The sequence below is a fragment of the Oncorhynchus tshawytscha genome, linkage group LG10 (genome assembly GCF_018296145.1).
Source record: "Oncorhynchus tshawytscha isolate Ot180627B linkage group LG10, Otsh_v2.0, whole genome shotgun sequence".
NCBI lineage: Eukaryota > Metazoa > Chordata > Actinopteri > Salmoniformes > Salmonidae > Oncorhynchus > Oncorhynchus tshawytscha.
Window position 1 is genome coordinate 78,185,256 of NC_056438.1, and position 22,778 is coordinate 78,208,033.

The 22,778-nt window shown below is 46.8% G+C and overlaps 1 protein-coding gene across 3 annotated transcripts; it reads left to right on the forward strand.

Annotated features, from left to right (window-relative positions):
* The first annotated feature begins 1,948 nt into the window (after positions 1-1,948).
* On the forward strand, positions 1,949-19,905 carry LOC112260935 (WD repeat-containing protein 48). 3 transcript variants are annotated; one of them, XM_024436315.2, is made up of 18 exons: positions 1,949-2,037; positions 2,896-3,036; positions 3,225-3,303; positions 4,919-5,001; positions 6,418-6,547; positions 6,885-6,973; positions 7,209-7,310; positions 7,544-7,768; positions 8,281-8,355; positions 8,509-8,611; positions 11,725-11,930; positions 12,056-12,152; positions 12,250-12,348; positions 12,539-12,650; positions 17,647-17,734; positions 17,834-17,910; positions 18,181-18,379; positions 18,706-19,905. In XM_024436315.2, the coding sequence occupies exons 1-18, from the start codon at positions 1,990-1,992 to the stop codon at positions 18,799-18,801; spliced, it is 2,049 nt and encodes a 682-aa protein (XP_024292083.1). In that variant the 5' UTR covers positions 1,949-1,989; the 3' UTR covers positions 18,802-19,905. The 3 variants fall into 3 exon arrangements, with proteins under 3 accessions (XP_024292083.1, XP_024292084.1, XP_024292085.1); XM_024436316.1 differs by having other exon boundaries at positions 1,955-2,037; positions 12,542-12,650; XM_024436317.1 differs by having other exon boundaries at positions 1,955-2,037; positions 3,228-3,303.
* The last annotated feature ends 2,873 nt before the right edge of the window (positions 19,906-22,778 follow it).

The following is a 22,778-nucleotide window of genomic DNA, read 5'->3' on the forward strand; positions in this document are numbered from 1 at the left end:
AAATGATCTGCCGAAATTGTTGCAACCCCTATCACTAGCACGTTCAACCTCTCTTTCATATCGTATGAGATTCCCAAAGATTGGAAAGCTGCTGTGGTCATACTCCTCTTCAAAGGTTGAGACACACTAGACCTAAACTGCTACAGAACTATATCTATCCTACCCTGCCTTTCTAAGGTCTTCGAGAGCCAGGTTAACAAACAGATCACCGACCATTTCGAATCACATCGTATCTTCTCCACTATGCAATCTGGTTTCAGAGCTGGTCACGGGTGCACCTCAGCAACGCTCAAGGTCCTAAACGACATCATAACCACCATTGATAAGAGACAATACTGTGTAGCTGTATTCATCTACCTGGCCAAGGCTTTTGACTCTGTCAATCACCACATTCTTATCGGCAGACTCAACAGCCTTGGTTTCTCAAATGACTGCCTCGCCTGGTTCACCAACTACTTCTCTGATAAAGTTCAGTGTGTCAAATCGGAGGGACTGTTGTCCGGACCTCTGGCAGTCTCTATGGGGGTGCCACAGAGTTAAATTCTTGGGCCGACTCTCTTCTCTGTATACATCAATGATGTCGCTCTTGCTGCTGGTGATTCTCTGATCCACCTCTACGCAGACGACACCATTCTGTATACCTCTGGCCCTTCTTTGGACACTGTGTTAACTAACCTCCAGACGAGCTTCAATGCCATACATCTGTCCTTCCGTGGCCTCCAACTGCTCTTAAGTGCAAGTAAATCTAAATGCATGCTCTTCAACCGATCGCTGCCCGCACCTGCCCGCCCGTCCAGCATCACTACTCTGGACGGTTCTGACTTAGAATATGTGGACAACTAGAAATACCTAGGTGTCTGGTTAGACTGTAAACTCTCCTTCCAGACTCACATTAAGCATTTCCAATCCAAAATTAAATCTAGAATTGGCTTCCTATTTCGCATCAAGCATCCTTCACTCATGCTGCCAAACATACCCTCGTAAAACTGACCATCCTACCGATCCTCGACTTCAGAGATCCTGAGAGGAGTGGTGTGAGTAGTAGATCTCTACCAGTATAGAGGGATAAACCAACAAGTGATATATGTTTCAGAAAGATTGGATTTTTAGCATTTATAGCAATGGTTATCAACTGTACTGCAGAGATGGAATGTAAAGTCACAGAAAATGTAGGTTGTGGTGGCAGCTGCAGAGAGGTATTTGGGTGTGCGAGACTTGACGTCAGAAGAGTTACAGGGTGTGTTATGTGGTGGTGTACCATCCTTTCAGGCCTGAGGTAGGACTAAATAGATTTAAATTGTGGAGTAGGGTGGTGGGTTTTTGGTGAGTGTAGGGTATTTTTATTATTTTTTTCAAGCAATTGTATAAGGGTGTTATACTCCAGTCTAGTAGATGGCGAATGCATCATTATTTTGGATGCCAAATGCCGTTAGTCCTCATCGACGAAGAAGAACGTGTAGCAAAGTTTTTATAACTCATCCAAGATGGATCACTGCTTGTCGTTTCCGATAGAAACAAATGAGTCATAGTGGGCAGAACAAGCAAGGAGGTGGGCAGAGTCTAGCACAAGCTACCAAGATCCTATTGGCGCGTTCTAGAAAATATTTGCATGTTTCGGTTAGTCAACGCCTACTCTGTGAAGTGCATGTGTGCACTACCTAAATTCACATTTGCACTCCTAAACAACGCGATGTTTTAAGACTTTGGCAAAGTCTACAAATCTTAGTCCACTCTGTTCATAAAATATTATAGTTTTAAATACATAAAACTGTATTGAGATCAAATTATTAATCGATGAGAAAAGTTTGCATAATGTCGGTCACAATCCATCTCGTTCAATCTTCCCCCACTGCCAGCCATATTTGCTTGTGATTGGAAACGCCAAGCGGATGCTTCACATGTATACATCCGGTAAAATATCAGTGTCATTATTCTGTCTGTGTTTCTTCTCGGATGTGACGTATGAGGGTTTGACTGTCAACATGTAAGATGGCGGCCCACCACAGACAGAATGCCGCTGGGCGAAGGAAAGTACAGGTCAATTGATATTTCTGTAATACAACTCTGTATACATGAAAATGCACACTATTCCAAATAGTGTGACAATGTGCACCACTAATCTTGGAAAGACGATGCAAATTGCAATCCAAGAATGTTCATCTCGTTACTGTTAACTCAGCTCAAGCTAGCTAACGTACATGCTAGTTAGCTAGCATGCTAAACACACGATTTGAAGCATTGATTTGCTCGAACAAAGTAACTTAAAATGAACCTGAGTTGTGCGACAATTTTATTTAACCATTGTTGCATTTCTTAGGGTATGTGTAAATTGTCATTTAATTGATAATTGCTATTCTAACATGTTAGCTGACTCTCAAGTGGCGCAGTGGTCTAAGGCCACTTGTAAATACAAATGTGTTCTTTAACTGACTTGCCTAGTTAAATAAAGTTTTAAAAAAAGAAAGAAGCTGTGTCAGCTAGCTAACGTTAGCTAGGATCTTGAAACCTTAACCTGTAGCTTGCTAGCTAGAAAATGATGCGGTGAACTAGATAGATTTGTTCATGTAATGCATAAGTGAATGTAATGTAGTCATGGAGCCTCAGCCAACTTATACACATACTGTATATATATTTTTCTATTGTGTTATAGACTGTGTTTGTTAATTCCATGTGTATCTCTGTGCTGTTGTTTGTGTCGCACTGCTTTGCTCTATCTTGGCCAGGTCGCAGTTGTAAATGAGAAACTTGTTCTCAACTAGCCTACCTGGTTAAATAAAGGTGAAATAAAAAAATTACAAAAACATTTGGCCAAAGCTTTAGTCACGCATACGTCAATGCTATAGAAGGGGTGTGTTCAGGCTATTATTGACCATCCCCCTCTATCTTTATTTGCAGGTATCTTATGTGATAAGAGACGAGGTGGAGAAGCACAATCGCAATGGGGTGAATGCTCTTCAGCTGGACCCTGCACTGAACCGGCTCTTCACGGCTGGAAGAGACTCTATCATCAGGATATGGAGTGTCAACCAGCACAAGGTATTGCGTCCCAGTCACCCTTTGATAAATCTTAATATTAGCATAGCCCTACCCTAACCCTTTGTGAGCTGGTTTCCTGTATCATCTCAATTGAATGTGTTTTAAGACCACGATTAGGCTTAATCTGTGTTTGGGAAACCCCCCCCCCCCGTCACCACTTATGTTAAGTGAATGTTATTTTACCATAGCAGGACCCTTACATCGCTTCCATGGAGCACCATACAGACTGGGTCAATGACATCGTCCTCTGTTGCAATGGAAAGACATGTGAGTATTGTTATGTTCCCCGGCAAGAAACCAAAAATTGTCACTCAAACAGAAGGGGGAACTAACAGACTAACAACCAAAACAGGTGGGGTTCTAAGTAAGTGGGTAGCCTTGCATGAGCGAGCCGGAACAGCTCATAGGAGCAGGAGCCCATCTCCTGTTTCTGTAGAGTGAACCAGAAAGGCTCATAGGAGCAGGAGCCCATCTCCTGTTTCTGTCGAGTGAACCAGAAAGGCTCATAGGAGCAGGAGCCCATCTCCTGTTTCTGTCGAGTGAACCAGAACAGCTCATAGGAGCAGGAGCCCATCTCCTGTTTCTGTAGCATGAAGCAGCTTAATGTAACAGTACATCCCTTGAACAGGACGCTAGTTGTTCGCAGGGCCTTACCCCCTATCTATCTCCTTAAAGCTGAGTGCCAAACAGAGACGCATCAAATCAAACTTTATTTGTCACATGCACCGAATACAACAACTGTAGACTTTACCGTGAAATGCTTCCTTACAGGCCCTTAACCAACAGTGCAGTTCAAGAAGAGTTAAGAAAATATTTAGCAAGTAGACTAAAGTAAAAAAGTAAGAATAACAATAACGAGGCTGTATACAGGGAGTACCGGTACAGAGTCAATGTGGAGGCTATATACAGGGGGTACCGGTACAGAGTCAATGTGGAGGCTATATACAGGGGGTACTGGTACAGAATCAATGTGGAGGCTATATACAGGGGGTACCGGTACAGAGTCAATGTGGAAGCTATATACAGGGGGCACCGGTACAGAGTCAATGTGGAGGCTATATACAGGGGTACCGGTACAGAGTCAATGTGGAGGCTATATACAGGGGGTACCGGTACAGAGTCAATGTGGAGGCTATATACAGGGGGCACCGGTACAGAGTCAATGTGGAGGCTATATACAGGGGCACCGGTACAGAGTCAATGTGGAGGCTATATACAGGGGGCACCGGTACAGAGTCAATGTGGAGGCTATATACAGGGGCACCGGTACAGAGTCAATGTGGAGGCTATATACAGGGGGTACCGGTACAGAGTCAATGTGGAGGCTATATACAGGGGGTACCGGTACCGAGTCAGTGTGGAGGCTATATACAGGGGGCACCGGTACAGAGTCAGTGTGGAGGCTATATACAGGGGGCACCGGTACCGAGTCAGTGTGGAGGGGCACAGGTTAGTTGAGGTAATACAGTGGGGAGAACAAGTATTTGATACACTGCCGATTTTGCAGGTTTTCCTACTTACAAAGCATGTGGAGGTCTGTAATTTCATAGGTACACTTCAACTGTGAGAGACGGAATCTGAAACAAAAATCCAGAAAATCACAATGTATGATTTTTTAGTAATTCACATCTCTCAAGAGCACTGGAGCATAGACCAGCCACTCTTAAATATCACCTGTGCCAGCACAGGTGTAACACATACGGACTAACGAGGTGGAACCAAGCGGTGCGCCCCAGGTGCTGATGTCCAACCTTAAAATATAAATAGAAAAGCCCCCAAAGCCTCTAACCCTATTGAACATCGCTTGTAGCAACATCAGTAGCCTGATGTATTACAAACATTCTGGTTTTAAAATTCACTGTTTAAAATGCTTTCTTTCCAGTGATATCTGCTTCATCAGACACGACAGTGAAAGTGTGGAACGCACAGAAAGGATTCTGCATGTCAACGTTACGGACTCACAAGGTGCTTCTTCTTTTTTTTTTCACTCGATATTTGGGCTTTGTGGTTCAGAAATATGATATCCATTTACAGAATACTGTTCTGCTGTGGAATTGTGTATATTTTTAAACAGTATAATAGAGATTTCCTATTTGAAAGAAGAAGGAAAAAGTGATTTTTGTATTTCCCCCTGGCAGGACTATGTGAAGGCCACAAAGTGATGTTGTATTTCCCCCTGGCAGGACTATGTGAAGGCCACAAAGTGATGTTGTATTTCCCCCTGGCAGGACTATGTGAAGGCCACAAAGTGATGTTGTATTTCCCCCTGGCAGGACTATGTGAAGGCCACAAAGTGATGTTGTATTTCCCCCTGGCAGAACTATGTGAAGGCCACAAAGTGATGTTGTATTTCCCCTTGGCAGAACTATGTGAAGACCACAAAGTGATGTTGTATTTCCCCTTGGCAGAACTATGTGAAGGCCACAAAGTGATGTTGTATTTCCCCCTGGCAGGACTATGTGAAGGCCACAAAGTGATGTTGTATTTCCCCCTGGCAGGACTATGTGAAGACCACAAAGTGATGTTGTATTTCCCCCTGGCAGGACTATGTGAAGACCACAAAGTGATGTTGAGTTTGTATTCCCCCTGGCAGGACTATGTGAAGGCCACAAAGTGATGTTGTATTTTCCCCTGGCAGGACTATGTGAAGACCACAAAGTGATGTTGAGTTTGTATTTACCCTGGCAGGACTATGTGAAGACCACACAGTGATGTTGTATTTCCCCCTGGCAGGACTATGTGAAGGCCACAAAGTGATGTTGTATTTCCCCCTGGCAGGACTATGTGAAGGCCACAAAGTGATGTTGAGTTTGTATTTCCCCTGGCAGGACTATGTGAAGGCCACAAAGTGATGTTGAGTTTGTATTTTCCCTGGCAGGACTATGTGAAGGCCACAAAGTGATGTTGAGTTTGTATTTCCCCTGGCAGGACTTTGTGAAGTCCACAAAGTGATGTTGTATTTCCCCTGGCAGGACTATGTGAAGGCCACAAAGTGATGTTGAGTTTGTATTTCCCCTGGCAGGACTATGTGAAGGCCACAAAGTGATGTTGTATTTCCCCCTGGCAGGACTATGTGAAGACCACAAAGTGATGTTGTATTTCCCCCTGGCAGGACTATGTGAAGACCACAAAGTGATGTTGTATTTCCCCCTGGCAGGACTATGTGAAGACCACAAAGTGATGTTGTATTTCCCCTGGCAGGACTATGTGAAGACCACAAAGTGATGTTGTATTTCCCCCTGGCAGGACTATGTGAAGGCCACAAAGTGATGTTGTATTTCCCCCTGGCAGGACTATGTGAAGACCACAAAGTGATGTTGTATTTCCCCCTGGCAGGACTATGTGAAGACCACAAAGTGATGTTGTATTTCCCCCTGGCAGGACTATGTGAAGGCATTGGCATATGCTAAAGACAAGGAGCTGGTGGCGTCAGCAGGGTTAGACAGACAGATCTTCCTGTGGGACGTCAACACACTAACAGCACTGACTGCCTCCAACAACACTGTCACCAGTAAATGTCATTTTGTTGATTTCTACAATATTTACAAGTTGAGTCCCATTGAGTTTAAAAACATCTCCACAGGCCGGTTTCGTAGACACAGATGAAGCCTAGTCCAGGTCTAAATAGCATTCTCAATGAAGATTCGCCATTGAAAGACGTTTTCGGTCCAGGACTAGACTTAATTTGTGTCTGGAGAACAGGTATTTGTTGAGGCAGAAATCAATCTTTCATACCGCAAAGCCTATTGTTTTCCGATGCAGTACGTGCTCTTAAAATAATGTTTTTACCTAACACAAACCTGTTCGCCGACCGTTGGAATCTTAACCGTTGTGCGTGTGTGTGACAGCGTCGTCCCTCAGTGGGAACAAAGACTCCATCTACAGCTTGGCTATGAACCAGATGGGGACAGTCATCGTATCTGGCTCTACTGAAAAGGTTAGAGGGCAACATTTTTAGTCACCTTTTTTTGTTTTGTTGCCAGGTCAAAGTTCATGTTTTTAATTTAAATTAATACAATTTAATTTTATGTCTACAGTTTTTGACGGCAGTTGTTTGGCTGCCTTTTGAAAGGTCACCTTTATTTACCAAAGCACAAGTTCTACTGCATATTTGTAGACCGTTGTTGGGTTTTAAAGGTTGTTGTCTCTTCAATCTGTTGACGTTTCATCAGGTCCTGAGAGTATGGGACCCTAGGACATGTGCTAAGCTGATGAAGCTGAAAGGCCACTCCGACAACGTCAAGTCACTGTTGCTGAACCGGGACGGCACACAGGTAAGGTATATCTTGATTCGGCTAAATAATAGATAATAATAGATAATACATTTTCAGAAAATGGTTATAAAGAAAATTAACTGAGGGGTTCTTCCAGAACTTGGTCCTAAAATAATGAGTATTTTCCTTTTCCGTCTCAGCATTTTTCCTACATTGCATCTGACCCTCTATTACATGAACCTTTTCTGTTTGGTTGTCCGTCAGTCTAACTCTCCTCTCTCTGTGGTTCCCAGTGTCTGTCAGGCAGCTCAGATGGAACCATCAGGTTGTGGTCTCTGGGTCAGCAGAGGTGTATCGCTACGTATCGGGTCCACGACGAGGGAGTGTGGGCCCTGCAGGTGAACGAAGCCTTCACACACATCTACTCTGGAGGCAGAGACAAGAAGATCTTCTGCACCGACCTGAGGAACCCTGATATCAGAGTACTCATCTGTGAGGAGAAGGCCCCAGTACTGAAGGTAAGGGCATGGGACTGGTTGTGGTTCATTATATCTGCCATTTAGCAGATGCTAAATGCGTACATTTCTACATACGGGCTCTACATACGGGTGGTCCCGGGAATTGAACCCAGTATCCTGGTGTTGCAAGCACCAGCTGAGCTACTGAGGGGGGTGCTGAGCTACTGAGGGTGAGGGAGCGAGGGAGGGGGGTTGCTGAGCCACTGAGAGGGAGGGAGGGGTGTGCTGAGCTACTGAGGGTGAGGGAGGGAGGGGTGCTGAGCTACTGAGAGGGAGGGAGGGGTGTGCTGAGCTACTGAGGGTGTGGGAGGAAGGGGGTGCTGAGCTACTGAGGGTGGGGGAGGAAGGGGGTGCTGAGCTACTGAGGGTGGGGGAGGGATGGGTGTGCTGGCTACTGAGGGTGAGGGAGGGAGGGGTGTGCTGAGCTACTGAGGTTGAGGGAGTGGGATGTGAGTGGGTGGGTGTGTGTGTATTAACCTGGGTCTGACGGGGGCTATCCCTCTCCTCCTCAGATGGAACTGGACAGGACAGCTGACCCTCCTCCTGTTATCTGGGTCTCTACCACCAAGTCATCTGTTAACAAATGGGTAAACAAATAAGCATGCCATGTCTTCCGATGCCCTCAGAGATCATTCTAGAGCTTTCTATGTGTCAGGGTTGGGGTCAATTAAGTTTTTATCTAAAAAATTTTTTTTTTTAAATAAAAAAATCTTCTTTTTTTTCTTCTGTTTTTGTTGCAGTGTCTAAAGGGAATCCACAACTTCCGGGCGTCTGGGGATTATGACAATGATATCATCGCCCCCCTGACCCCGCTGTGTACAGCGCCTGAACAGGTCATCAAAGGTACGGCTACGTTAGTGGGTGTGGAGTGATCCACCTAACTGGGTGTAGTTTTCACATGAATCTTAGTGCAACCTGTTTGTTGTCCTCACTCAAATAGATCCTCATTGTTTTGTTTTTTTAAACTATCTCTTCCTGAATGCAGTGGTTGTGAGGAGAGGCAGACGTGACCCTAGTTTCTAACCATGAACTAGGCTTGGGCGATATATCGTTTATAGTATATAGCAGGGTATTTCGAAATACCGACGGTATGATTTTCAATGCCCCCAAAAAATAAGTGTGTGTCTATATAAGTTTACTACATACACCTTAGCCAAATACATTTAAACTCAGTTTTTCACAATTCCTGACATTTAATGCTAGTTAAAAAAAAATATCCTGTCTTAGGTCAGTTAGGATTACCACTTTATTTTAAGAATGTGAAATGTCAGAATAATAGTAGAGCATGATTTATTTCAGCTTTTACTTCTTTCATCACATTCCCAGTGGGCCCGAAGTTTACATACACTCAACTAGTATTTGGTAGCATTGCCTTTTTAAATTATTTATTACTCCCTTCACAGAACATTGCAAACTGGCTCTAACCAGAATGGAAAGAGGAGTGTGAGGCCCCGGTGCACAACTGAGCAAGAGGACAAGTACATTAAGAGTGTCTAGTTTGAGAAACAGACGCCTCACAAGTCCTCAACTGGCAGCTTCATTAAATAGTACCCGCAAAACACCAGTCTCAGAAGCTGCCAGTTGAGGACTTGTGAAGCGTCTGTTTCTCAAACTAGACACTCTTAATGTACTTGTCCTCTTGCTCAGTTGTATGACAAAACATTTATTTGTACTGCTGTAATTACTTTGGTAACCAGTTTATAATAGCGATAAGGCGCCTTGGGGATTTGATGTATGGACAATATACCACGGCTAAGGGCTGTGTCCAGGCACTCCGCGTTGCGTCGTACATAAAAAATGCTCTTGGCCGTGGTATATTGGCCATATATCACACCTCGGGCTTTATTGCTTAAATATCGTTTGACCCTTTACAAAAAATAATTTACGTCAAAGCCTTATTCTAAAATTGATTAAATTATAATTTTTCCCTCATCAATCTACTCATTAATCTACACGCAATACCCCATAATGACAAAGCAAAAATTATTATTTGCAAAAAAAATTGGCAAATATATTAAAAACAAATACCATATTTACATAAGTATTCAGACCCTTTGAAATGAGACTAAAATTGAACTCTGGTGCATCCTGTTTCCATTGATTATCCTTGTTTCTACAACTTAATTGGAGTCCACCTGTGGTAAATTCAATTGATTGCACATGATTTGTAAAGGCACACACCTGTCTATAAGGTCCCACAGTTGACAGATAATGTCAGAGCAAAAAACAAGTCATGAGGTCAAAGGAATTATCCGTAGAGCTCAGAGACAGGCACATCTGTGCCTCGACACAATCCTATCTGGGGAAGGGTACCCAAACAATTTCTGCAGCATTGAAGGTCCCCAAGAACACAGTGGCCTCCATCATTCTTAAATGAAAGAAGTTTGGAGCCACCAAGACTCTTCCTAGAGCTGGCCGCACGGCCAAACTGAGCAATCAGGGGAGAATGACCTTGGTCAGGGAGGTGACCATCGGGTTCTTGGTCATCTGACAGACCTCCAGAGTTCCTCTGTGGAGGTAATTGTCCTTCTGGAAGGTTCTCCCATCTCTGCAGCACTAGTCCAATTAGGCCTTCATGGTAGAGTGGCCAGACGGAAGCCACTCCTCAGTAAACATCACATGACGGCCCACTTGGAGTTTGCCAAAAGGCACCTAAAGACCATGAGAAATAAGAATCTCTGGTTTAATGAAACCAAGATTGAATTATTTGTCCAAGCGTCACATCAGGAGGTGGTGGTGGCGGTGGCGGCATCATGCTGTGGGGATATTTTTCAGTGGCAGGGACTGGAAGACTCGTCAGAGTACAGAGATATCCTTGATGAAAACCTGCTCCAGAGCACTCAGGACCTCAGACTGGGGTGAAGGTTCACCTTCCAACGGGACAACGACCCTAAGCACACAGCCAAAACAACAAAGGAGTGGCTTCGGGACAAGTCTCTGAACGTCCTTGAGTGGCCCAGCCAGAGCCCAGAATTGAACCCGACTGAACGTCTCTGGAGAAACCTGAAAATAGCTTTGCAGTGAAGCTCCCCATCCAACCTGACAGAACTTGAGAGGATCTGCAGAGAACAATGGGAGAAACACCAAATGCATTTGCAGCGTCATACCCAAGAAGACTCGAGGCTGAAATTGCTGCCAAAGGTGCTTCAACAAAGGAATGAGTAAAGGGTCTGAATACTTATGTAAATGTGATTGTAAAATCTATTTAAAAAAAAAAATTCTACAAACCTGATTTTGCTTTGTCATTATGAGATATTGTGTGTAGATTGATGAGTGGGGGAAAAATATTTAATCTGTTTTAGAATAAGGCTGTAACCTGTTGGATTCTACATTTTGAACATTGAGATATTAAAGGACATGATAGATGAGATGCGTAGTATATAAAGGAGTGAGAGCTGTAGGAAAGACAGAGTGGCTGTGGAATGTGCTGGGTGGACGGGAGGAGATCAAAGGATTGCTATAGGGGAAGCAGATGGACATCTGTGGATTAGGTGAAGGAGGGGAGGTCGTCAGGTGGTGAGGTCAGATCCCCTGGAGGGAGTTATAAGGTTCCTGTGGAACCATAAGATGTAAGGATTGGAGAGGAGGAGTGTCCAAAGTGGAGATATATATATATATATATATATATATACCTGTGATGGCGAGAAATGTTTTGTTCTCTGAATACAACTGTAACGACCCTTTGGGAAGAATTAAACTTGGTTTAGCTTCTCTAGTGTCCGTGAGTTATTTACTCTGAAAAATAAAAACCTAACAAACCATGGATAATGTCAAGGGGTCTGAGTGCTTTCCAATGGCACTGTATTTAAAATTAAAAAAATAGTGCCCCTTGTGTGCACATTTGGTAATATCATGTATCCCGTTATGGTACAGAAATGGTATGAAAATCTTAATACCGCCCAAACCTAGTCTTGCTGTGGTCAAACGATAACTACTGTATATATTTGCTGTTGTAGGAGGGGCCAGTATAATTCAGTGTCACATTCTGAATGACAAGAGGCACATCGTCACCAAAGACACCAACAACAATGTTGCATTCTGGGACGTGCTGAAAGCCTGTAAGGGAGAGGACCTGGGGAAAGTAGAGTTTGATGAAGAGATCAAGAAGAGGTTCAAGCAGGTCTACGTCCCAAACTGGTTCTCTGTCGACCTCAAGACAGGGGTAAGTTTCTCGTTTTATAACTTAGTAATACTATACTTATTCAGTGTTTTTTGAAAAGGTGAAGCTAGCTAGATAAGATTGGCTGATGTTGTTGCTCTCTCTCCCTCCTGTGTGTTGCTGGATAGATGCTGACCATCACACTGGATGAGAGTGACTGCTTCGCTGCCTGGGTGTCTGCTAAGGATGCTAGCTTCTCAAGCTCCGATGGATCGGACCCAAAGTGTATGATTTTTTTTATTTTTTAGGTTTTCATTTTTAATATAACTTCTTTATACTGCATTTTTTTTTCTTTAGCTTTGCAATGTTTGTGTGTGTATAGTGAACCTTGGTGGACTGCTACTTCAGGCCCTGCTAGAGTTCTGGCCCAGGACGCACATCAACCCCATGGATGAGGAGGAGAACGAGGTCATCAACCATGGTAAACTGGCCTTGTTGTTGTTGTCAAAAACAGTGTTCACCTGAGATATTGGCTGTAGACGGCTATAGTGTTTGACATCCCACGTCGCAGGGTTAGGCCCAGAAAAAAATGTCCATAGACTCATTATTTCATCATGGTATAGGAGCAGTAAAAACGATTCTAGTGACTTTTGACCTTGTCCAAACCCCAGCAGCAGTGAATGGGGAGCAGGAGACGCGGGTGCAGAAGGGGAATGGGTACTTCCAGGTGCCTCCACACACTCCAGTCATCTTCGGAGAGGCAGGAGGGAGGACTCTGTTCCGGTACATATTTCAATTTTACGAAACCCATAGCTAGCCTGCTAATATTGTTAGACTCGCTAAGTCTAGGGGTCTTAGGCCAACCTACATGGTCTGTAACCTGACTCGCTAAGTCTAGGGGTCCTAGCCACATTGTCTGTAACCTGACTCATTATGTCTAGGGGTCCTAGCTACATGGTCTGTAACCTGACTCATTATGTCTAGGGCTCCTAGCTACATGGTCTGTAACCTGACTCATTATGTCTAGGCGTCCTAGCTACATGGTCTGTAACCTGACTCATTATGTCTAGGGCTCCTAGCTACATGGTCTGTAACCTGACTCATTATGTCTAGGCGTCCTAGCTACATGGTCTGTAACCTGACTCATTATGTCTAGGGGTCTTAGCTACATGGTCTGTAACCTGACTCATTATGTCTAGGGGTCCTAGCCTAGCTACATGGTCCTTAAGCTGAATGAATATGTGAATTTGTGAGAAATCAGTGTATGAGGACCGCGTTGGATGCAGGTGTGCCCAGGGAGACGACAACCTTACCTTAGGTCCAGGGCTCTGTCTTGACCCCTTTGGGTCAGTGAGCCCAAGTGGATTATCATGTGGTCACAGAAACCGATCTATACAGAAAGGAAAACTACAGACGCATGTCTAAACTAAAGATTCCAAATGGAAAGCCTCACGACCACCAAACCAACCAGCAGCCTCGCGACCACCAAACCAACCAGCAGCCTCGCGACCACCAAACCAACCAGCAGCCTCGCGACCACCAAACCAACCAGCGGCCACCAAACCAACCAGCAGCCTCGCGACCACCAAACCAACCAGCAGCCTCGCGACCACCAAACCTACCAGCAGCTTCGCGACCACCAAACCAACCAGCAGCCTCGCGACCACCAAACCAACCAGCAGCCTCGCGACCACCAAACCAACCAGCAGCCTCGCGACCACCAAACCAACCAGCGGCCACCAAACCAACCAGCAGCCTCGCGACCACCAAACCAACCAGCAGCCTCGCGACCACCAAACCTACCAGCAGCTTCGCGACCACCAAACCAACCAGCGGCCTCGCGACCACCAAACCAACCAGCGGCCTCGCGACCACCAAACCAACCAGCGGCCTCGCGACCTCCAAACCAACCAGCGGCCTCGCGACCTCCAAACCAACCAGAGGCCTCGCGACCTCCAAACCAACCAGCGGCCTCGCGACCACCAAACCAACCAGCGGCCTCGCGACCACCAAACCAACCAGCGGCCTCGCGACCACCAAACCAACCAGCGGCCTCGCGACCACCAAACCAACCAGCGGCCTCGCGACCACCAAACCAACCAGCGGCCTCGCGACCACCAAACCAACCAGCGGCCTCGCGACCACCAAACCAACCAGCGGCCACCAAACCAACCAGCAGCCTCGCGACCACCAAAACAACCAGCAGCCTCGCGACCACCAAACCTACCAGCAGCTTCGCGACCACCAAACCAACCAGCAGCCTCGCGACCACCAAACCAACCAGCAGCCTCGCGACCACCAAACCAACCAGCAGCCTCGCGACCACCAAACCAACCAGCGGCCACCAAACCAACCAGCAGCCTCGCGACCACCAAAACAACCAGCAGCCTCGCGACCACCAAACCTACCAGCAGCTTCGCGACCACCAAACCAACCAGCATTCTCATGACCACCAAACCAACCAGCAGCCTCGCGACCACCAAACCAACCAGCAGCCTCGCGACCACCAAACCAACCAGCGGCCACCAAACCAACCAGCAGCCTCGCGACCACCAAACCAACCAGCAGCCTCGCGACCACCAAACCTACCAGCAGCTTCGCGACCACCAAACCAACCAGCAGCCTCGCGACCACCAAACCAACCAGCAGCCTCGCGACCACCAAACCAACCAGCGGCCACCAAACCAACCAGCAGCCTCGCGACCACCAAACCAACCAGCAGCCTCGCGACCACCAAACCAACCAGCAGCCTCGCGACCACCAAACCAACCAGCAGCCTCGCGACCACCAAACCAACCAGCGGCCTCGCGACCTCCAAACCAACCAGCGGCCTCGCGACCTCCAAACCAACCAGCGGCCTCGCGACCTCCAAACCAACCAGCGGCCTCGCGACCTCCAAACCAACCAGCGGCCTCGCGACCTCCAAACCAACCAGCGGCCTCGCGACCTCCAAACCAACCAGCGGCCTCGCGACCTCCAAACCAACCAGCGGCCTCGCGACCTCCAAACCAACCAGCGGCCTCGCGACCTCCAAACCAACCAGCGGCCTCGCGACCTCCAAACCAACCAGCGGCCTCGCGACCACCAAACCAACCAGCGGCCTCGCGACCACCAAACCAACCAGCGGCCTCGCGACCACCAAACCAACCAGCGGCCACCAAACCAACCAGCAGCCTCGCGACCACCAAACCAACCAGCAGCCTCGCGACCACCAAACCTACCAGCAGCTTCGCGACCACCAAACCAACCAGCAGCCTCGCGACCACCAAACCAACCAGCAGCCTCGCGACCACCAAACCAACCAGCGGCCACCAAACCAACCAGCAGCCTCGCGACCACCAAACCAACCAGCAGCCTCGCGACCACCAAACCAACCAGCAGCCTCGCGACCACCAAACCAACCAGCAGCCTCGCGACCACCAAACCAACCAGCGGCCTCGCGACCTCCAAACCAACCAGCGGCCTCGCGACCTCCAAACCAACCAGCGGCCTCGCGACCTCCAAACCAACCAGCGGCCTCGCGACCTCCAAACCAACCAGCGGCCTCGCGACCTCCAAACCAACCAGCGGCCTCGCGACCTCCAAACCAACCAGCGGCCTCGCGACCACCAAACCAACCAGCGGCCTCGCGACCACCAAACCAACCAGCGGCCTCGCGACCACCAAACCAACCAGCGGCCACCAAACCAACCAGCAGCCTCGCGACCACCAAACCTACCAGCAGCCTCGCGACCACCAAACCAACCAGCGGCCTCGCGACCACCAAACCAACCAGCGGCCTCGCGACCTCCAAACCAACCAGCGGCCTCGCGACCTCCAAACCAACCAGCGGCTTCGCGACCTCCAAACCAACCAGCGGCCTCGCGACCTCCAAACCAACCAGCGGCCTCGCGACCTCCAAACCAACCAGCGGCCTCGCGACCACCAAACCAACCAGCGGCCTCGCGACCACCAAACCAACCAGCGGCCTCGCGACCACCAAACCAACCAGCGGCCTCGCGACCACCAAACCAACCAGCGGCCTCGCGGCCACCAAACCAACCAGCGGCCACCAAACCAACCAGCGGCCACCAAACCAACCAGCGGCCACCAAACCAACCAGCGGCCACCAAACCAACCAGCAGCCTCGCGACCACCAAACCAACCAGTGCCCACCAAACACACCAGCAGCCTCGCGACCACCAAACCAACCAGCGCCCACCAAACCAACCAGCGGCCTCGCGACCACCAAACCAACCAGCGGCCTCGCGACCACCAAACCAACCAGCGGCCTCGCGACCACCAAACCAACCAGCGGCCACCAAACCAACCAGCGGCCACCAAACCAACCAGCGGCCACCAAACCAACCAGCAGCCTCGCGACCACCAAACCAACCAGTGCCCACCAAACCAACCAGCAGCCTCGCGACCACCAAACCAACCAGCGCCCACCAAACCAACCAGCGGCCTCGCGACCACCAAACCAACCAGCGGCCTCGCGACCACCAAACCAACCAGCGGCCTCGCGACCACCAAACCAACCAGCGGCCTCGCGACCACCAAACCAACCAGCGGCCTCGCGACCACCAAACCAACCAGCGGCCTCGCGACCACCAAACCAACCAGCGGCCTCGCGACCTCCAAACCAACCAGCGGCCTCGCGACCTCCAAACCAACCAGCGGCCTCGCGACCTCCAAACCAACCAGCGGCCTCGCGACCACCAAACCAACCAGCGGCCTCGCGACCACCAAACCAACCAGCGGCCTCGCGACCACCAAACCAACCTGCAGCCTCGCGACCACCAAACCAACCAGCGGCCACCAAACCAACCAGCAGCCTCGCGACCACCAAACCAACCAGCCGCCTCGCGACCACCAAACCAACCAGCAGCCTCGCGACCACCAAACCAACCAGCAGCCTCGCGACCTCCAAACCTACCAGCAGCTTCGCGACCACCAAACCAACCAGCGACCACCAAACCAACCAGCAGCCTCGCGACCACCAAACCAACCAGCGGCTTCGCGACCTCCAAACCAACCAGCGGCCTCGCGACCTCCAAACCAACCAGCGGCCTCGCGACCTCCAAACCAACCAGCGGCCTCGCGACCACCAAACCAACCAGCGGCCTCGCGACCACCAATCCAACCAGCAGCCTCGCGACCACCAAACCAACCAGCGGCCTCGCGACCACCAAACCAACCAGCGGCCTCGCGACCACCAAACCAACCAGCGGCCTCGCGACCACCAAACCAACCAGCGACCACCAAACCAACCAGCGGCCACCAAACAAACCAGCGGCCACCAAACAAACCAGCGGCCACCAAACAAACCAGCGGCCACCAAACCAACCAGCGGCCTCGCGGCCACCAAACCAACCAGCGGCCACCAAACCAACCAGCGGCCTCGCGGCCACCAAACCAACCAGCGACCACCAAACCAACCAGCAGCCTCTGCCAGCTGGGACACTGACTGACAATCACCTGATGTGCTTATCAACCAGGCTCAGCATCTGGACAAGGTTGCTGCTGCCCCCTGGAGGAAGGGAGTGAAGTGTAACCTGGGTTGTGTGTTTGTCTATGACCTAACGCTACTATTATATAAATACATTTGATTGAGGGATTATAGAGAATTTTGGGAGCAAAAAAAAAAATTGTCGAGGCTATATCATGCATGCGATCATTCATGAATCTGAGAATGAATCACTACTTGTCTTGCATCACCAGTTGGACACACACGTGCAACGTTTGTTTATTTCTCTGTACTGTTCTTCCAGTTCTAATGTTGATTCTCCTGTTTCAGACTGTTGTGTAGGGACTCGGGTGGGGAGACGGAGTCTATGTTACTGAATGAGACAGTCCCACAGTGGGTCATAGACATCACCGTGGACGTAAGTACCTTTTCAGTCTTCCTTTTGCTTTCACTCTTCTTGCCTCGGACTTCACTTAATTTTTTTTACATTTTTGCCCTCTTTTTCTATGTCCTCCAGAAGAACATGCCGAAATTCAACAAGATCCCGTTCTACCTCCAACCCCACTCGTCTTCTGGAGCCAAGACACTGAAGAAGTAACATTTAGATTTTTGATTTTCTCCGTTTCAGGTTTCTTCATGAGAAATCACTACATTCCACACTTCCAAGTCCCTTCTATTAATATTCAGCTTTGATGTTCTTACCTGAATAAATCCTACACACACACACACACACACCCACACGATTTGACCTCTACATATAAATGCATCGTCGACATTTCCCGTCGGAGATCAAGATCCTACTTCCCCTTGACACACATTCTTTTATTCCACTGTCTGTGTGTGTGTGTTTCTCTCTCTCTGTAGGGACCGTCTGTCTGCCAGTGACATGCTGCAGGTGAGGAAGGTGATGGAACACGTCTATGAGAAGATCATTAACCTGGACACTGAGTCCCAGACCACTGCTTCCTCCTTGGCAGCCAATGACAAGCCAGGAGAGACGGAGAAGGACGAGGACATGGCCCTCATGGCCGAGGAGAAGATTGAACTGATATGTCAAGACCAGGTGGGAACCCTACCTACTCCTCATTCTCCTGTAGTTTCGGGAGGAATGAGGAACAATCGTTGCTTTTTTTTTAGTAAAGATTATGGACCTCAGTTGTTGAAGGAGAGTGTGTATCTGTTGTGATTCATAAGTATTTTTTGAAAAAGTCCACTACTTGACAGCTTCACTTTTGATGGTGGTTTGGGCAATGTAGTTTGTTGCTTCGATGTTGAAGTTATTTTGGTTTAGTATAACATGTCATATTACAGAGTAATAATGACAGCGATGACTGAAATACATATCCACCTGATTCACATCCTTGGTCGGTCTTCTCTGTTCTCACACAGGTCCTGGACCCAAACATGGACCTGCGAACTGTCAAGCATTTTATCTGGAAAAGTGGAGGGGACTTGACGCTTCACTATAGGCAGAAATCTACGTGAGGCAGACACCTCATTTTAAGGCATAAAGAGACAGTTTCTTCACACACTACCATCCTCCATCTTCAGCTCCAATGATTGGCTGGCCGAGAGAGGGTAGGCTTATCACCCCGCCCACTATGTTTATCAGGGTTGTATTCATTAGACACCATATGGGAGAAACCATGGACTGAATCTGAATTTATTCAATAAGAATCACTTGTTTTTTTTTTCTCCATTTGCCGTTGCAGAATGTTTTGCTACGTTGGGTATTAATAAAAATACAACCCAGATGTTAGAGATGTTTTCTCTGGCCAATTTGAGGGATGTGGGTGACTTCGTATTAATAGGAAACTCAACCCGGACAGCCCGGTGAAGCCCGGAGGCTAGTCAAGAGATTCATGATGAATGCGGTTCTTTCTTCAGACTGTGCTTATAACGGAATGGGGAAAAAAATGAAGCAAATATTTTATCTAGCACTATGTAGGTTTAAAAAAAAAAAAAAAACATTTTGTTTTTGTCCTTTTGCTTTGTGATGTCATAGTTAAAAGGAATAGTTCTGGTGCAATGGTAGTATGTCTTCATGTATATGCGCTGTTTGTTGTTGTACATTCCAGAAACAACCCGTTGCTCCTTCCTTCACCAATACTATGACTTAGTCCCGGTTCTCAACCCTTCTGGACTTTCTCGCATGTGTTTTTACAATGGAGGAAACTTCTTCCAGCCATTGCTTTTCCCTAATCCTACGCTTTTAGATCCTGGATAGGGACTATGCAAGTGTATATTTCTTGGGAAAGAGAGGGTACATCCTGATTCTCCAGGACCTGGAGTTCTTCCTTACCATGTGACTTGACCAGGAGCAACTCCTGGCCCTAACTCCACCTACAGTATACCTGGACAGCCTGACCAACTATTCAAGCCGATCAATGTTCGTCCCTGACTATATTGTTGTTCGTGGCTTAATTCTGTCAACCCGAATTAGGACTGACTTGAGAGATTTTAATATTTGTTTTGTAAATAACATGCTTTATGTGAATTCATGTTCCCTTTATTTTTCAGGATGCTATGGTTAATTATTTTTTTTGTACAGTTTAACAAGTCAAGAGAAATTCACTTTGATCAAAGGTTTTTTTGATTCAATGGTTTTTTTTCTTCCGAATCCCGAGAAAAGCACACGATATCAAGCCTGGTCCCAGTTCTGTTTGTGCTGTCTAGCCCAACTCGTCATTGTCGACCAATGATCTGGGACCAGGCTACAGATTTTCAAGTATGTTTGTAGTTGTCTTAAGCAATCAAGATAAAAATTTTAAAAAAGGTATTTCTTAAATCACACATTGTAACATTGGGCATCTGGTGGACAACGTTTACACATTTTAAAGTGAAATCTCCTCCTTACAGACTTGTTTTATAATCTTGAACCAATATTCACATCTTCCAAGAGGGCTATTGTACTGTATAATGTTTCATATAGTTAGACAGGAAATTGGGTCTAGGATGTTAGTTTAAAACATCTCAAACTACAGGGTTTATACATATAACTTAACTGCGTATCCAAATTGAATATGTAAAATCATAGATTGGATGGGATGCACACTTACTTGTGACGAGTGAAATAACTAGTTTGAGTAAATTGTCTTTATTTTTAGGTTGTTATTGACTTGTCTCCCCCCCCCTTCTCCCCCCATTACTATGGCGATGAGTTAAGAGGAAGCGCCAGTATAGGGGCCACGTCATAAAAATATACTGACTTTCTATGGTGTAGACAGCAAGACGCCGTATCCTCAGTCTTACAATAGTTATTGTTGGATGATGAAGTGTATTTTGGGCTTTCAACAGCATATTAAATATGAATGGTTTTAATATACTGAAATGTATTGTATTTGTTAACATTTCACCATTCTCCTGCTTATGTCATATTAATAACATCAAATGTATTTATAAAGCCCTTCTTTTGACATCAGCTGATATCTCAAAGTGCTGTACAGAAACCCAGCCTAAAACCCCAAACAGCAAGCAATGCAGATGTAGAAGCACGTTGGCTAGTCAAAACTCCCTAGAAAGGCCAACAACCTAGGAAGAAACCTAGAGAGGAACCAGGCTATGAGGGGTGGCCAGTCCTCTTCTGGGTGGAGATTATAACAGAACATTGCCAAGATGTTCAAAGATGACCAGCAGGGTCAGATAATAATCACAGTGGTTGTAGAGGGTGCAACAGGTCAGCACCTCAGGAGTAAATGTCAGTTGGCTTTTCATAGCCGATCATTCAGATTCTCTACATATTAATATCATGCAATAATGTATGAATATAATTTTATAATGTATTGTCCTGCCATAACATTAACATATTTATCATGCTACAACTGATAACGTATTAACATCATTCATATCAAATCGTTACATGCGCTGAATACAACAGGTGTATACCATACCGTGAAATGCTTACTTACAAGCCCTTAACAATGCAGTTCAAGAAAGTTAAGAAAATATTTACTAAATAAAAATCTAGAAGTAATAAGAAAATGACAATAACGAGGCTATATACAGGGGGTACCGGTACAGAGTCAATGTGGAGGCTATATACAGGGGGTAGCGGTACAGAGTCAATGTTGAGGCTATATACAGGGGGTACCGGTACAGTTGTTGCCGACCCTCACCACCTAGGGGCGGCTCATCAGAAAGTCCAGGATCCATTTGCAGAGGGAGGTTAGTCCCAGGGTACTGAGCTTTGTGGGCTGAGCTGTAGTCAATGAACAGCATTCTCACGTAGGTGTTCCTTTTGTTCAGGTGGTAAAGGGTAGTGTGGAGTGTGATTGTGTCATCTGTGGATCTGTTGGCGCGGTATGTGAATTGGAGTGCATCTAGGGTTTATGTGAGCCACGTCTAGTGTTGTGAGCCATGACCAGCCTTTCATTTAGGCAGGTTGCTGTCTTGGGCACATGGATTATGGTGGTCTGTTTGGAACATGTAGGTATTACAGACTCGGGGTCAGGGAGAGGTTGAAAATGTCAGTGAAGACACTTGCCAGTTGTTTCTGCTATATCATCTTAGAACGTATTAATAACAGCTTAATGTAGTTATGCTATTGTCGTGTCTTTGGCTATGCCGGATTAAATGATATGACATGCTATGCTATAAAATCCTTTCTCTGTAATTAATATTACCTGATTGAGCTAATCATGTAAATGTTATTAACTAGAAAGTCGGGGCACCACAGTAGTGTTTATAGAGCTGTTATCTTCCGAATAAATTCTTAAAGTCCTAGTAATATTGTACATCAATAGCAGTCAATATTAAATCGTCACCTTAATTCAGTCTCATCTGAAAGTTGTAAAATCTTCACGAACCCTGGCTAACAAGTTGAATCGGCAATACAAAATTGGGTTCATTATTTATTTACTAAATACCTAACTAATCACACATACGCAGAATGAATCATACCTTGATTACAAATGTAATAAAGGAAAATGTCCCTTGCGGAGGGAACAGATATGACAGCTTGTTACACAAAGAAAAGGGGGTTGGGTTTGAGTGAAAGAGCAGGAAGACTGAAGAACAAAGGGAGAAGCGATGTCCTTATCGGGCCGTAGGCAGCTACTCTATCGTAAATACAGAATCTTATGCATTCTAATTTGCCGCCCATTTGGAAAAGGAAAATGCAATAAATATTTACTGAGCTGCGCTGCGCTTCAATAGGCTGGTGGAAGATTGATGGCCGTGTTGCCCAACAGTCTGTTGTCTTTTAAAGAGTGTCTCTGGTGGTGAACGGGAAACGTTGTAGTGTCGTCGTTGTGTGGTAGACGGGATACTCTGTTAGTCCTTTCCTAGCCCACGTTCACAGCGGCCGCTGCTAACTCAACGGCTAGGAGGTATCACTTCTGTAGTGAATAAGAGTTCAATGTTCATACCGATCGCAACCAAAGCTCACGCTGAGGTTGGTTTCATTCTGTAGTTATCTGATATCGGATTGTCATCCTAATGTCCCCGGAACAGGAAGTTCTATT

Excerpts from the sequence above, each read along its gene's own strand:
- LOC112260935 (XM_024436315.2), top strand. The coding sequence starts at position 1,990 with ATGGCGGCCCACCACAGACAGAATGCCGCTGGGCGAAGGAAAGTACAG. Across the intron at positions 12,651-17,646 it reads GGAGGGAGGACTCTGTTCCG|ACTGTTGTGTAGGGACTCGG; the intron begins GTACATATTTCA and ends CTCCTGTTTCAG. Across the intron at positions 17,735-17,833 it reads TCATAGACATCACCGTGGAC|AAGAACATGCCGAAATTCAA; the intron begins GTAAGTACCTTT and ends TATGTCCTCCAG.